The sequence below is a fragment of the Emydura macquarii genome, unplaced genomic scaffold, assembly GCF_026122565.2.
Source record: "Emydura macquarii macquarii isolate MOO-44397 ecotype Brisbane River unplaced genomic scaffold, CSIRO-AGI_Emac_v2 contig_1348, whole genome shotgun sequence".
Lineage (NCBI taxonomy): Eukaryota > Metazoa > Chordata > Testudines > Chelidae > Emydura > Emydura macquarii.
The window spans coordinates 13,247,151-13,263,439 of NW_027131485.1; the positions used below are offsets into that span (position 1 = coordinate 13,247,151).

Below are 16,289 nucleotides of genomic sequence, written 5' to 3' on the forward strand. Positions count from 1 at the left end.
ACAAGTATAAGACAACATATTCAGAAGAGATTATCTGGCCAGGTTTGTTTAGAATACTGCTGCATAACATTCCTGGTGTCTTAGCTTCCCAAACAGCTGGAAAGATTTGGGGTGAGCTTATATAAACTGTCAGTTCTCTGCTGCATGCTGTTTAAAAAAAAAAAAAGTTGGCCTAGCTTTGATTTTGGATGCTACCTCTAGCTGTTAGTACAGTAGTATTCCTGGGCCTTGTTTGGTTTAAGTGGATTTATTCCCCATTTGCATCAGTGTAAGAATTTAGCCCAAAGGATTAATATCCACTCATTACTTTTAAGAAGCTGATCTGCAAATCACTGGAAGAGGGGGAGAAAAAAAAAGATGTTCATGTTTGAAGATGTGAAATGAGCCAGGTTATTACTGCTGGATTGTTCTGGAAGAGATTTGGACATAGCTTCAAAAGCAGAAAAAGTTCTGGGCTGTTGCAACTGCTTGCTCTGTTTTGTGGATTAATTCCTCTCTATTAGATACTTATAAAGAAGTCTACTTTCTGGGGGATTGATACTATTAACCTGTTTTCTATTGGACTTTCACTAAGGCAGTGGTCCCCAAACTTCTCACGTTCCCCCACCTTTAATAGAATGTATCTGTAACCCCCTGGGCTGAGAGTGGAGTTGTAGTTGGGAGTGGAGGCCGGGGGCTGCGAGCAGGGGCTCACGGCTGAGAACAGAACTGCAGTTGTGGTTGGGGCCGAGGCCAGAGCGGGGCTGGGTGGCACTCCCTCCCCTCATGGGGGCTGGCCCAGGTCCTGGCGTGCCCTCCTGGCCATTCCTCTGCACCCCATCCCAGGTGGGTGTGCCCCACAGTTTGGGGACCACTGAACTAAAGAGATGAGAATACATCTGCAAGGAAAGAGATTCCAAGAGACTGAGAGAGGTCCTCTTTAGTTAAATGGTGACTGTGTTTGACCCTATAAGAAGCTCCTCACAGACCAGGACATACTAACTTAGTGGCACCATACCCTCCCAAAACAACAGATGCAAAACCTGCAGACCTAGCTCCACTGCTATGATGTTCGATACCTCCACACAACACACCTTTCAAGATCTTTGGGCCCTACACATGCCTCTCACAACATGTGGTTCACCTCAGCCAGTGCACTAAATGCCCCAACAACTATTTGCACATGAACTCAGAGGAAAATGTTAAAATACAAAGCACCCTATTACCTGTAGGTGAACACGTTTCACAAAGTGATTGTTCTCTATCTGACCTATCAGTCCTCATCCTCAAAGGAAATCTGCATAACATTTTCAAAAGACACGTTTGTGAGCTTAAATTCATAACTTTGCTAGACAGTAAAAATTATCATCTTAATAAAGACACTGGATTTATGGCTTATTACAACATGTAACCCACTAACCCCACTTTTTGTTTTAGGAGTACAGGGTTGTGAATGGACCACTTCACGTTGAATGGTCCCTTAGAATATGTGCTAACTCCTTATGCTAAACCATCTGTTCAATCTTGTATTTAGCTGTGACACTTCTAAGTACCTTTCCCAAACCTGAGGAAGAGCTCTGTGCAGCTCAAAAGCTTGTTTCTTTCACCAAGAGAAGTTGGTCCAATAAAAGATATTACCTCACTCACCTTGTCTCACTATTACATTTAACATGCCAGGTATTTGGACATTTTAAAAAGGAGCGTAATAATAGATTGGGCTGCACAATATGTGCTGGAAGAGTGCATTATCACTGCTCCCACAGAGCGTGGCTTAATATCCCTTGTCTTACTGTGTGTGGGGTTTAATAGTTTTTCCTGGGGCATCCTCTCTTGGACAAGCTCAGGTCCTTAGTTCTCAACTTATATAGACACCATAACATTTAAAAACAGCCTTGTGCGAATGCAAAGTGTAATAAGCTAGTTACAGGCAGAAAGTCTTCCAGGCATGGGCAAGATTTGTTAGGATAAACCTTCCTCTGTCCTCTTCTATATCCTGAACTCTCTAGTTAAGAGCTTTGATCCTGATTTAACTCATCAGTCTTCATTGACCTGACTAAGATGCGCGCACACACATCCCTGCAGAGAACAAATATTCTTTCTTACTTGATCACTTGAGCTTTAACAGTCAGAATTAGTGTTACTTCAGAGATCCATCATACTGGGTTTCCACTTTCTTGGAATTCCTACCAAGCAGAGAGCAGTTTTAAAGATTAATTCAGGCTAGTGTTTGAATTGTGGTATGAGGAGGGGGAGGGGGGGGAAACGACACGGGACGATGGACGGACGGACAGAAGTAAGTTCCTAATGAACATGGTTATGAGGGTGCACTATCTTCCCTTGGGAAAGTTTCTAAAAATTCATTTAAACTAAAAGCAGTTTCTTAGAGATATTAGAAGTGAAGGAATTTTAAGAGACATTGATTGGCTTGTCACATTCTGCTGTTTGTTTACCATTTTGCATTTCTTTCAGCTTCCACAGTAACTGAGGTGACATTCATTGCACTTGATTTGCAGCCACTTTCACATTCTGGCTGATTGTTGCACTGTTTAGGTTTCAAACTTTGCAGGGGAACATTTGTTTAAAAGCAACTGTTGACACTGGATGTTTATTATTATTGGCTTGAGCAGCTTAGGACATGTTTTGCCATTCTGCCCGTTTATTGATCTTATGATCAAGCAAGGCTGAACTTTCTGAGAACTGCCACCACTCAACTATTTTGTCTGACTTGTTGCCATCGCTACTAGCTAAAAGGTAGCATCTCAGAAGTCTAGGTTGTTCCTGTTTTATAATACAGCCAAGGACTGTACTGTAAAACCCTACAGAAATCTTACTGAGCTGTTGCTATAAGATATACCATAGAACTAATATAAGAATCCTGAAGCATGGGCACAACTATAAGATCCTAAAGAAGTCAAGTCAGTTTAATTTCATGAATCAGTCTTCAAAATTTAAATGAACTCACACTTACTGAGGGCTTGTCTACACTTGACACACTACAGCAGTGCCACTGTAGCTCTTCAGTGTAGACATTGCCAATGGGAGGGGTTCTCCCGTTGACATAGGTAATCCACCTCCCTGAGAGTACATAGCTAGGTTGACAGAAGAATTCTCCCATTGACCTAGCATTTTCTACATTGGGACTTAGATTGACTTAACTACACTGCTTAGGAGTGTGGGTTTTTCACAACCCTGAGCAACAAAATTAAGCAGACCTAACTTCTTAGTGTAGATTAGGCCTGATACTCTGATTTATATGGCAACAAAAGAGTTCTAATATTGGATACCCTCACTGCTCATGCAGATGATCAGAGATGGGATGTGAAATTCTACTCCTTCTATTCCCTCTGCCCCTGAAACAGTATTATAAGGGTCAGAAAGCCTCCTAACCTGATTGGATATTGTCAGAAGCTCTCTAGAGACATTATAAGTTCAGAAGAGTGTTGATTGTATTTCTGTGAGCTGCTTCTCCGCTGCTTTCGTGAGCACACCAACCACAGTGGTTACTTTTCAGCAGGACACTTCACCAGAGTGGTAAACACACAGCACTTTGAGAGCTCAGAACTTATGCATTATGGTTGCTTTGAAGGTTGGCTGCTTTTCTGCTCTGAGGAAGCTCTTGTTATCTCATTTATTTATGTCTATTGTTCCTGATTGTTCCCAGGCTGTGAAATCGCTAAAGTAAACTTATCATCGGATACATTTTTTGTGTGAGCTTTAGTGCTGGTAAGAGGTGCCAGATGGACAGCTCTTTCTCGCCTCTACCATCCAAGCAACTTGAGATCCTGGAAACTACAGCATTATTTAGCCAAAGAACAGGTACAGTGTGGTCATCGGCACAAGATTTTCCACACTGTCAATCTCAACCCTGAGCTGGAGGCACCATCTCTGGGCAAAAAAAAAAAAAGTGTAGTTCAGACTCCATGAGTCATTCAGGCCTTTGGTTTCACTGCCAAAACTGCTATCAAGGGGCTCAGTTAGTGTCACCTATGGTGGTAGTTTTCAGATGTTGGGTCTTGTCCATTGGCAACTGCAATTCATTTCAAATAGACAACCCCACTGATCAGCCACCAGTTGCAGTCTCTTAAATTCCTTCACCATCCTGCATTTGAGGTGAAAGGCTCAGCATGTTACATTACCAATTCCTTGAGCTATCTAAGATTCAAGAAATGTAACTGGATATTACTTTGAAACCTGTTATGCCTGCACAGTCAGCTTGAAGCAATGTTAGCAGCTACAAGCAGGGTTGAGGGCTCTTTTTGGTCAGAATGTCACTAGGTTGAATCATCACGGGGATTCAGTCAGTTACCATATACTTTAAGTTCTCAGCCATTTTGACTTTCCAAATTACACCCATGCAGCATGTAAGGCATGTTTCTATGCCATGCCAAGAGTCCCAGACCATTGTGATATCAGAGGTAACTCAACCAATCACCACCCTTATTCTAGAGCTAATTTGCATGCAGCAATTTCACTGGTTGTATGGAGGAGACTGCACAGGTGGATTACCTTGCCCAACTGGCGCTCTCACAAATCAATACAAATCTCTCAGCCCAGCCCCCAGGCACAAATTAACACAACCCCATACACAATTGTCAATAATCCCAAACACACACAGCTCCTCAGCACAGAACACACCCCTCATTTGCCACCTTCTTCTTCTTCCTATGGCTGCAACTACAATTTCATCTAAAGGTGATTGAGCCAGATAGCAGAATTTATTGTAGTGATGCCTCTTTCGTATTTATAAATTGGGCAAAAGGTGTTATGTTTGATGGTCTGTCATGGAGAGCCAAACTTGCACGCCGGGGAGTCCTTGATTTTCCATTTGTGCATTAAATGTCCACATCTGCATGTTCAGATTCAGTTCAGAGTTGACCAAGAAGTCCATGGGAGGTCAAACCCAGGAACCTTTTGTGTGGGATCTGGCACAAGGTGCCTTTTTTTTTTTTTTTTTTTTAAAAAAGGTCTTGTTTAGCCCAATCTGTTTTCCAAGCCTCCTTATGATCATAGCCTGATAGCCTCATGCAAAGTGAATATTCCCAGAAAGGCTTGTGGGACTTAAGACATTGGGGAGAGGGCGTTCTCGAGGTCTTAGTGGATAGGAATACAATTTGTTTTCCTGGTCTTGCTGAGCTTCGTGGAGCGTCACAGAAGTTCAGCGTATCGATGGGGAAGCAGTGTTAGACAGAACAGGTAGCTATGCTGCTGGAGTGAACTTGAGGGTTCCAGTGATGCACCACATCACTGTATTCAGCTGGGCATAAACAAGTTGCATGTGGCTGCATCTGCTCCATACTGTTGCACAATAGTCAGCTACTGAATATACAAGTGCCATTGTAGATGTTCACAACACTCCTGCCAATGTACTTCAAATTGTACCTGCTAGTTTCTGAATTATGTTAGCTCTCATTTTTGTCTTTGCAGCTATCTTCTCAAAGTAGTCATGGAAGGGAAGGGTGCGATCAAGTTTCACTCCGAGATATGATGGGGGTGTAATCATGTCACATTTTCCCACAGAAAACTAGTGTGTGTGTTTTTGGCACTCCTATTATCAAGGTGGAATGATCTGATTATTGTTTTTCCAGGGTTTGGTTTGAACCTCCATTTCTGGAAATATTGTTCCATGATTCGGAGGTCCTCAGTTAATGCTTCCTCCATGTCATGGACATCTGGTGCTTGGATTGTCATAACAAGATCCAAATTGCACAGCCAAATTTTTGTGATTTAGTTGGAGGCATGTCACAGAGCCTTGTGGTAGCCGGTTATGGATGGTACCGGGTGAGCTGGTCTTTTTGAACTTATTATCATGAGCTGGCATAGGCATACATCCACATCATAGTCCACAGCAGGCGAAGTGTTTTAGCAAGGTATAATTTTTGTAAGTTTCAACATCGGGCCCTTAATCCATGGTGTTCATACACAAATGGCAGGTCAGTAAGTACCGCCCTAGTCTTTATTTTTTTTTTGATAGCCAGCCTCAGTGTGAGTTGATTGCCAGAACTTGATCGCAACAGCTACGTTTTGGCTGAAAGCTTGCCTGTTTGACAGGGATAAAAGGCTCAGTAAATGGCATTCTTTTCAGGATGATACGTTCATGAAGTTTATGGGGTGGGGATAATAAAGAAATCTGCCTATAGCTTCCTGCTTCATCAGTGGGCTTTCCAGGCTTTGTAATAGCAATTACCATTACCTCATGCATTATTTCGGGAATCTGTACAGTCCTTAAGGCAGCAGAGTACAATGATGCTAGCCATTGGAGTCCTTTGGGGGCAGAGATGGAGAAGTTCTGATGAAATACCATCAGGGCTTGCAGACCTTTTTTCATCGTGACAAGTCCTTCTACTTCCTCAATACTGACAGCAACATGATTTGCCACCCACATGAATCAACATCTCTCAGCACAAAACCACCCACACACAAAACACCATAACTACCCCAAACATACATAGCTTCACTTCAGCATACACCCCTCATTCATCACCTGCATAAATCCACACAACTCTCCCTAACACAAAATTACTCACAAATCAGCACAACCACCTAACCAGCACACATAATAACCCCAGACCTCACCCTGAATCCTAGAACGTCTGCTGAGTCGGTGTGAAATGATGAAAGCAGCTACTAGCATGATTGAAAGCCCTTTTTGTTTAGAATATCACCATTTTCAGACATCACTGGAATTCACAGTCTTGTTACCATCCAATGTTTAAGTTCTCTCTTTTTTTTTTTAAGCATATGAATTTATTAATTACACCCATACAATAGCACAGGCTTCCAGCTATTAATTTAGCGATAAGGAATGGTGGCAATGTCAGATTTCAAAGGGTTACAGTGCTTTCCTGCTTCCTCTCTAGGTTGTAAGCTCTTCAGTTAAAGGATCTTATCTTCACAGCTCGCCTGGAAAGCCCCTCACCATTTATGCCATACAAATAATAAATGTGATTTAATAATAAAAGCATATTCTGGATGAAGGAAATTCTAGATGGCTGGGAACAGTTGCACTGCCAGCCTCTCAAGGGTCTGCAGAAGCTGCGTATTTGGTAGTCACTAGAAAAATAATTGTTGCACCAAGACAGTTTAGTATTTATTATTTCCTATTCTAAGCCTCGATCCCACAATTAGCTCCACGTGGGCAGACCTTTGCACTTGCATAGAGCCCGAGTGGGTTCCACAAAGGTCAACTCATTGCAGGATCAGGGTTTTAAATGACAATTGTGCCAGCTGAGGTTCAGGACAGCTTGTTACAATCTGTGGAGTGGAGAATGTCCCCTAGCATCACAGGATGGACTTGAGACAGCCTTAGAAACAGCCACAAGAACAGTGTGTTACCAAGAAAGGTTTTATTCTTTTGCCAGTAGCTTTGTTAATTGCACAATTTTTTTTTGTTTTGCCATTTAAACATTATCACACATCCTATTCTGAATGACAAACGTTAATTAAAAACAAGGCAAAAAATAAAAATTCACAATCTTAATTACCTATAGGATCTGTCATTGAGGAAAAAAGGAAACTGCTTTTCTTACAAGCTGTTCACAAGTGTCACATTTTCTCTTTAAAAAAGGAGGGAGTCAAAAAATAAAGCAAATTGCTAAAACAGAAATCCTCATAAAAAGGAACTTTACAGAATTGCCAACAATATTAAGACAACATTGACTAGCCAGTTTCATTATAGCATCTCTCAATCCACAGTTTCCCCACAGCACGTCTCAGGCCTGCAAACAAAATGGGCTTCATGTTCAGAGACTACAGACATAGATAAATACAAGAACCAAGTGAAACCGACTCCTGGACCAGAACCGGAAGTGGCATCTGAAACAGTCCAGTTTTTGCCATTTCCTCCCCTCCCCCATGTTTCATGTCTATTTCAGAGTGCTTTCTCTGCTCCCTTGTGTATCAATAATTGCACAGTCCTACCAGAAACACCACACCCTTCAGCAGATCTGTATCCTTCTAGCTACAGAGCTATAGTTTGACTTTTACAGGATAAATTACAGTGTTTTACTGCTCTGCTCTGCCACTCCCATGTACATTCTACTCTTCAGTTTGAGAACATTAATGTTTTTGGCAAAACAAACCTGCAGCAGTGCAGTGACCTGGGAACTATTTTCCCTACCTATAATTCTTTGAATTCACTATAAAACAGATCACAAGATTTAAGAGCTCCCTTCTCCCCAGGTGATTCCAGAAGCCCCCCAGAGTATAATGCAGGGAGATCCTTGACTGCACTGGCTCAGACTCATTCATCCTAAATTTATTCCAAGAGGTTTCTGCAAGGCCAATTAAGGGCCCTCTCCACTGCACTGGCTCAGATCCCAAGTATCCCTACAGATACACCCTGGAGTATAAATTCTCAGATTAATTTCTCCTGCACGCTGAAGGAGTAAGTAACTTTTCCTACATACCTTAAACTTACATAAACTGTGAATCATCTTACAACAACTGTGACGTGTTTAAGAAGTACTTTGACTGTGGATTATTGTGGTTGTGAAGTGTGCATACAAGATGTCAAAAGCAGACTGATAGGTACTAGCAGGTAAGGTTACATGTACATTTAACGTAGGATACCTAGGTGCAGGATGACTGGTTCTCATGAGTAGACCTGTATATATAACATAGGATTGTGCATAAACACAATGGGTAATCAAGCAAAGTGATGTCTAACAGGATCTCTTACTGCAAGGAGATGCTTCCCATAGGAGGGGATGTGTACTACAGTGTTAGCTCACAAACAGTAATGGGTCAACAGAGGAGGTGAAGTATTTAAAACATAAGTAACATCTATAACTTTAGAGAGGAGTTGGATGTTATATTCCATAATGAATACCTGACACTTTCCCATTTCTTAATGAACCAGACCCACATCTTTATCGATCCCACTGCAGGCAAGGCATCTGCTTCAAGTAAAGAAATCCCGAGCCACAGGATTATCTGTGGGTTTCCCTAAACAACACTGCAGCCCCTAAGCAGCAATTAACAAAGAAGGGGGCAACAATACCAAGGTGGACTCCAATGGCTGTTTGTTCTTACTTAGTCAATACAACAAAAGGACCTGGTGGTAGAAGGACAAACAGCCCCTAAGGGCTTAACGGAACATGGCCTGCTCTGCATTTGCTTTCTGTTCCACTTCAGAATTCCAGCCTAAAGGAGTTAACAGTGATACCCAATCTAAGGAGGTGGGGAATGATCTCAGCCAATAAAGCTGATTCCTGGAGTTTTACTAACCTTTTCATTCTCTGAGTCTAAAACCCTCCTTAAAGGCTAATACTGAGAGAATTAAAATGACTAAATTCTATGTTTTAGACTCAGGCATCATTTGGACTTAGGCTTTCTCCACCTTCGGCACTAACAACTTTTCTGCATTCTCACCATTTCACTTTCGTCCTTCAGCTCTAACACTTCTAGGTTCAAATTCAGCAGCACTTTAGGCCCCCATTTTATTTACAAAGCCTTTCTTAAACTTGGGATCCAGCCAAGCAGAGTCCCAACTGCAGCAAAAGAGATATTATGCTATGCTAGTGTGGTGCCCATAATAGCAACACTTAGCACTTGTACACTAAATTTTACATGTTTGAAGTTCACTAATCAATCCTCACAACATCCCCATGAGATAGGTTAATATCAATCCCATTTTTACAGATGAGGAAACTGAGGCCAAGAGCTAAAATGACCACCTGAAGGCCACAGAGGGAAGAGCATGGACTGGAACTGTGATTGTTCCTCTAGCCCTGTCTGTCAGATTCATGACTCTACTTGTGAAATTTAGTCCAGAACCCAAGAAGCCTTTGTAAATAACTGTTAGTAAAAAGCAGAGGTTGCAGGCCATTTTTTAAAAATCCACAAAAAATAAGGGTAGGAAGGACCTCAAGATTTGTTTCTTCACTGAGAAAAAAATTCTGGCTCAATTTAATCTTTGAATTTTTACTTATGATTTTTTAAGCAATCACCTATAAATCTCGAACACTGTTCACAGGGATGTTCTGCTGTGATTAGCCTTTTAGAAGGCTGTGTTTGTATCAGGGTCTCTCATCCTGACTGTCCTCTCTCATCCACCATGGTCTGTGGTCCCTAAGTTAGAGTTATCTGTAGAGGGGAAGACATGATACAGCTTGCTTCTCCCATCAGTATGAGGACCTCCTCCATCAAGGTGCTGAGGGGGTATCATGCCATTGTTGCATGCAGCCCACATACAGCACCATCAGCTTGCAGAACTGCCCTTCTCCTCCATTGGAGGTGATTTGTTCCATAGCAGTGGGTGATGAGCAGGAGCAATTCTCACCCCCCAAATGAGACCTAGGGTTCTACTGATATTCACAGAGAGATGGGATGTATTACAACTGTCCCTTGATGCAGAGAGGCCAACGCGCATGTTACCCATGGGAAAGGAAAGAAGTAATTGTTAGAAACAGCATCTTGGACAAGCGTACAAAGGAGAAAATAAAAAGCCAAGCAGCAGATTTCTGGCTGAATTGCCTCAGAGCTTCTGAACCAGTCGTCATCATTCTGTTCCGTGACTGTCAGTGCATGGCATGGATTTTCTAATCAAATTGCAACAATCCGAGCCCCCTCCTCCCCCTTGTGCCACCAGGGGAAGGCTCACTGCAGCAGCTGCCCTTGTGGCAGATCTCAACAAAGTTTGTGTATAAAAGGAAATGGAGAGACAGAGATGGACTGGTCCAGAGTTAAAACCCAGTATCATCATAATATTAATTAATAATCATGGTATTAACAGTAAGAATGGTGCAGCCTAGTGGATGTAGGCCCTGTACACAGCAGACATGTCGTTGTCTGATTGGTCCAATGCTTTTGCTCGTTTGTATACCTGGAGGAGAGAAAGGGGTAAAGGATCAGTTATGCTTCACCTTAGAAGTCTGCATCTAGCAGAACTACCCAGCAGCCATCACTAACCAGAGCACTACACACATTACACTGGGTAACTAGAACACACTGGGTAGAACAGAACACACAGATCTTGCACAAGCATTTCAAGTCTATTCTATTCTATGGGCACAAAAGACCCATAGAATTCCCATCAAACCCATCTCCCTTCTCCCAAAGTCTCCATCCCGCCCATCAGACGACAAGGAGAGGTTATACCTCAATCCTTGTTACCTTGTCTCAAGACAGCCTTCCCGCCTAGATTTTCCCCCTTGTTGAGAATGGCTGCTCTCCACGCAACCCAAGACTGGTCTCTGGCAGGCCAGGTCCACACTCTCAGTTGAGATGCTAAGTGTCTTACCTCATTGGCTGCAGCTGCCATGGGAGTTGGGTGGTTGACGGAATCACCTAGTGCAATGGCTAATCTAAGATCCTTCTGAATGTATTTCAGGTAGAAGTCAGGTTTAAAGTTTCCTTGCAAGATGTCTGTAAAGAGAAGCCAAAATCAGACTATAAATCAACCTTAAAAAATACCTCAATGACATGCAACTGAACATACATTTTCACTTCCCATTCTCATCTCCCAAGATACTCCTTTCCTATTTCCCACCTTTACCTTCTCCCAGTCACAACACAACAATTTCACTATCGTGATTGTCAAACTGAGCCCAGACTTCCAAAGAGTTCGTAGGGCAGATTTCCATCCATTTAATTTGTCACCTTGCTCAATGAACTCCTTAATACCAGTCTTCAGGAGACACTGACTGCAAGTGATACAAAGTTGGTGCTGTGTCCTCTGAAGCCTTTGCTATGCAGGGAGACAGAGAATTCAACTTTTCATGTCAAGTCTGATGTAAAGGGGCCAGCGAGAGAAATTTCCCAGCACCCCAGGATGACAGCAAATGGGATGTTTTACATGCCTACAGCTGCTAGATTAAGGCAACAAACATGTCCTATGACAAAACAAGAGGGAAATTTACTTTGGCACTTCTGGTCCAGGAAAATGCTGGCGAGTTGTCCCTGATTGAGGATATCCAGAAGAGTTTGCTGGGACTGACCAGTCACCTGAGCCAGGGTCAGTCCTTCTGCTATTGTTGCCATGAAGCTCCCTTGGACCATGTTCACAATCAGCATCATCTTGGCAGCATTGCCTACTTCACCTGTGGAAGAGACATACCATTGGACATTCCTCTATAGCACCACAGGTTCCCCATACACATGACATTAGCAACGTAGCCTCTCCACAAGACCCACCCCCCACACTAGTAGATCTCCCTTCCCCAGTCTTACAGACTGCTGACCTTTAGTGCCACTCTCTTGGGGGAGAAGGGAGAAACTTACCATGATGAAAAGTATAGTTTGGGGGGAGGAAGAAGAGGAGGGAGGAGGAGGAAAGCTTCATAGATCCCTTGTTATAAACCACATTCTAAACACATAGCTCCCATTCCAGTGTTTGAACAGGAGCTTCAATTTCAGAACCACCAACCCAATTCTACACAGACCAAGTACCTGTCCAGTTTCCTGTACTACCTCATGAGAGAGAGAGGAGACAACCAGCTGATTTGCTCAACCTCTTGCCAGTGGTCTGCAAAGAGGATACATGTCCCCCTCAGACTCCTTGCTGGAAATCCTGCTCCTTGCATTGACTGAGAAACTGCAAGGCTCTGGTATTTCAATTACCTAGAAAAAAAGAGGTCTTCCCCATTGCTTGGAAACAGCTACTGCAGTCCTCATATAAACCCCTATCTCCAGCTGCTAAGATCACCAGCATCCCATCATTAGACAACTGTTGATTTCCTGAGACTGGTGCTTCCAAGAAGCGACCACCCCTGGATACTATCACCTGGAAAGAAAGAGGACATCCTCTGGTTAGCTATGCATAAACAGAACATAAACAGCTGTGTAAGCAGCAGGGCAAACAAGAACACCATACAGGGTGCTTCTAGCACGAGGAACAGAAGCATAAAGCAAAGTAAACAGTCTATATACACAGACAAGATGAAGAAGGGAAATGCTGCAGAACACAATGTAGCATATAAACACAGAGCACTGCAAAAGGTGCCCCAGCCCAGGAACTTGCCTTAGCCATGTACTCATACCTCTGTTCATGTTCCCCTGCTCTACAAAGTTGGCTAGAGAACTATACATTTCAGCATCTGAAAAACATGTGACTATGCCGCATGCCGCTGGAAAAGTCTAAGAAACTTGGGACAACACTGTAAGTACATTATATGGGTGGGGATGGGGAGCAGAGGTGCTAGAAAGGAGGTTAAGTAGAAAACTATTCCATGGACTCAGACTCTGATCAAGAGAACTATTATTTGCAGATGTGTTTATTTCACAAGTACCATCCTAAATTAGGAGAGGCACAAGAAGAGGGGCTTGGAAGTTGAAAGGATGGAACTATCGTGGCATACAGTTTTTTACATTTTACTTTTGCTGCCCATGAAAATGAGAGACAGCAGGCCTGGGACCACAAGCCTTTGACAGATCTTCTAATGACTTCCTAGACCTTAGTTCCTGACAGGAGCATATTAGTTCATAGCACATCTGCAATCTGAAGTTTACATTACGCTTCACCAACAGACACGGCCTTACATTTCACCAATTTAAATTTTATGCACTACTGTACCGCCCAGTCCTTCTGCTTTTAGGCCTAGACCAAAGCCAGTTTCAGGACAGAGGCATATGGAGTTGAGAGGTCAAGGTAGGAAACCTGAATTTCTACTAGAAGTGGTAATAACCTTTCATCCCTCAGATACAGGGAAATACCTGAGCCTCCCTTGATGTAAATATTTTTAAGAACAGGCACATGAAGCTTTCTTCCAATGCCCTGGAGTATTTAAACACAAAGAAATAGCCAGATTGTGTATTTTTAACAAATTGAGGAAAACTTATTAACCACCAATAAGACTCCCAACCCTCTTCTTTCCCATTCCTCCAAGCTCCTACTGCAAAAATTAATATGAAGGATAGGAACTCTCAGGAACTGGAGCGTGGCCAGCTGTTAAAACAGGTAGCAGTTGACAGCACAAAGCATAAACTGTAGATTTTGGCTATGTCTACACTGCCAGCAGTGCAAGATCAATTTTGTGGGTTTGACTGAGTGGCAGTGAAGACTCACTCAACTGAACCAAGAAGTCGATTCTGTAAATCCACCCCAGCAAGAAGCATAGCGCTGTGTCGACGGGAGGGCATTTCCCGTTGGCACTGTACAGTGGAAAAGCCACAGTAAGTAAATGTTAGGAAGTCGACGGGAGATATGCAAGTTAATGCATATAGCTTGCAAATATCCCGTCGACTGCCGCCGAAATCCGCAGCCAGTGTAGACCAGGCCTTTGTTATACATCACTATTTGAGCAAACCGGTTCCGATTTTGTTAACCGGACACCATTTGACAAGTTGTTTTGTTTCAGTCTCTCTGGGCTTGCACTTACCCTAGAAGAGACCAGATATCTCCCAATACTGCAACAAACTAGAGTTAACCTCCTCCCTGAAACAATAAGAATTTCACCGAGGTGATTGTGAGATGTTTAGTCCAAGGCTATTACCTGGGCCAGTTCTGTGACCGTATCTGCATCCACTGTCGACATATCCACATAGCACTTCCCTGGACGTATACCCTGCAACACCCCACTTGGACCAAGTACCAGCTGTGGGAATAGATAAGGGGTAAAGCAATAGGGTGTCTGCAAAGAAACTCAAATCCTTCAATATCAGCAGTTAAAATAAACCTGACTTTACAGTGCTAGTCTACTGGAAGGGTTCCAGAAGTGTTCATGCTCTCAGTGTAATTTTAAATAAATATACAGGATACAGCAATATTTTTGTTTGAAAAATTACTACTGTGCTGTGTAGCATCTGGAATGGTCCGGATGAATGTGTTCAGTGGAACTGGGAATCTGTACCTGTGACTGTCCAAAGGGCTTGGGTAGGACAGGGCAAGTCAGGACTCTAAGCTGCAGTCCAGTTAGGAAAAAAAAGAGATAATCCTTACATCCTTTGCTGCCTTTGGATCTGATACGCAGGCGAAGGTGATGTCACAAGTCGAGACCACCTCAGCGGGGGTTCTTCCCAGCCGTGCCCCCTCCTGGATGAACAAATCACACTGCAAAAGTCACAGATCCAAACGTAAGGAGCAGGAAGCACAAAGCAATAGGTCCTCTAAGCCCCTGCCGTAACACTAACGTGCTCTAACCATCATGCTGAGACTGACGCAAGACAGGTCTGGCACATTAGCAGAAGGACAGACCACTACATAGACTCTGACACACAAGGTGCCTCCTGCACAATTCCTGAAGCCCAGGAAGCAGGGACAGAGTATAAGAGAAGGAAAACATTGGGGGCAGAGAGGGAGCAGGGGAGAAGAGCAGGTTTTGTGAGAAATTATAGACGATCTGGATACTCCAAAATTTGACGGAAGGGGAGAAAATCCTGGAAGATGACTGTCAAATGGAACCTCCTGTTTTGTCAGCAGGAACATTCACAGTGCTGAGAATTACTTGGGGTTTATTTGTTAGACTGGCTGCTTCTCCTGCTGGCCAGCCTTCTCCCATTGTCTGTGTTTAGGGGGAGTCTCCTGATCCATATAAAAAATGGTGTGTGTGTGTGTATCTCATGAAACATACACACCCCAACATTCTTCCACCCCCCTTCTGTCACACAAAATGAAAAAAGGGAAACCTCAATATTCATAAACACTTTAAGGAATCTAAATCCTAGCCTGGAACTCTTTTGTCAGCTTGCTAGGGCATTATGAACTGTGCTGAACATCAAATGACTTGTTGCCAAAGATAGTAATTTCTCTCACCTCACAGGATGTGTCACACGGATGCAGTTGTTCTTTTGGGGTCAAAATATTGTGTCGTGTTTTTTCCTCACCAGTCACCAAAAGAGGAGGAGGAGGGAGAAAGGGAAATGGTACACTGGATACTATGAACTAACATCATATAGCAAGTGGCTGTTCTTGAATTAGTTTCTCGTGATGAAACCCTGAAAAACTACCTCAGCCTCACTGTAGTAGTTCAGGTTCTCATTATGAAGCAGTTATTCCAGCTTGAATAGCACGACAGGGTGCCAGGGTGAAGAGTCGCATCCAAATGGCACATCTCCTACAAAGTGAACTTGCCTAAAGCCTTCTTTGCTGTCCTGCTCCACACCATGGTCAGTGTGGCTGTTCCAGCTGAATACAATGACACTATGCATTCCATTCCTACAAGCAGGTGCACACACATTTCTTGAAGGTAGGGCACTAAAACAGGTCCCACTGTGAGACTCCATCCCACACTTTCTCGTGGATACACTTACCTTCTCAGCAGTCCGGTTCCATACCGTGACTGTGTGACCCATTTTTAGTAAGTTGGAGACAATGCCACTTCCCATCAGGCCGAGACCCAGAAATCCTATCCTAGAAAAAAAGACACATACATCAG

General features: G+C 43.1%; 1 protein-coding gene across 6 annotated transcripts in view; it reads right to left on the reverse strand.

Annotated features, from left to right (window-relative positions):
* Nucleotides 1-7,307: 7,307 nt before the first annotated feature.
* The window catches only part of GLYR1 (glyoxylate reductase 1 homolog), a 31,844-nt gene continuing 22,862 nt past the window's right edge, over nt 7,308-16,289 (reverse strand). For 3 of the 6 annotated variants that reach the window (XM_067551244.1, XM_067551248.1, XM_067551249.1), the window contains 7 exons: nt 16,165-16,264; nt 14,855-14,965; nt 14,409-14,510; nt 12,538-12,700; nt 11,838-12,017; nt 11,219-11,343; nt 7,308-10,801 (listed from right to left, as the gene is read on the reverse strand). In XM_067551244.1, the coding sequence (XP_067407345.1) occupies nt 10,727-10,801; nt 11,219-11,343; nt 11,838-12,017; nt 12,538-12,700; nt 14,409-14,510; nt 14,855-14,965; nt 16,165-16,264 (856 nt within the window). In that variant the 3' untranslated portion in view covers nt 7,308-10,726. Of the gene's footprint in view, nt 10,802-11,218; nt 11,344-11,837; nt 12,018-12,537; nt 12,701-14,408; nt 14,511-14,851; nt 14,966-16,164; nt 16,265-16,289 lie in introns of all 6 variants that reach the window. The other 3 variants (XM_067551246.1, XM_067551247.1, XM_067551245.1) reach the window with 3 other exon arrangements.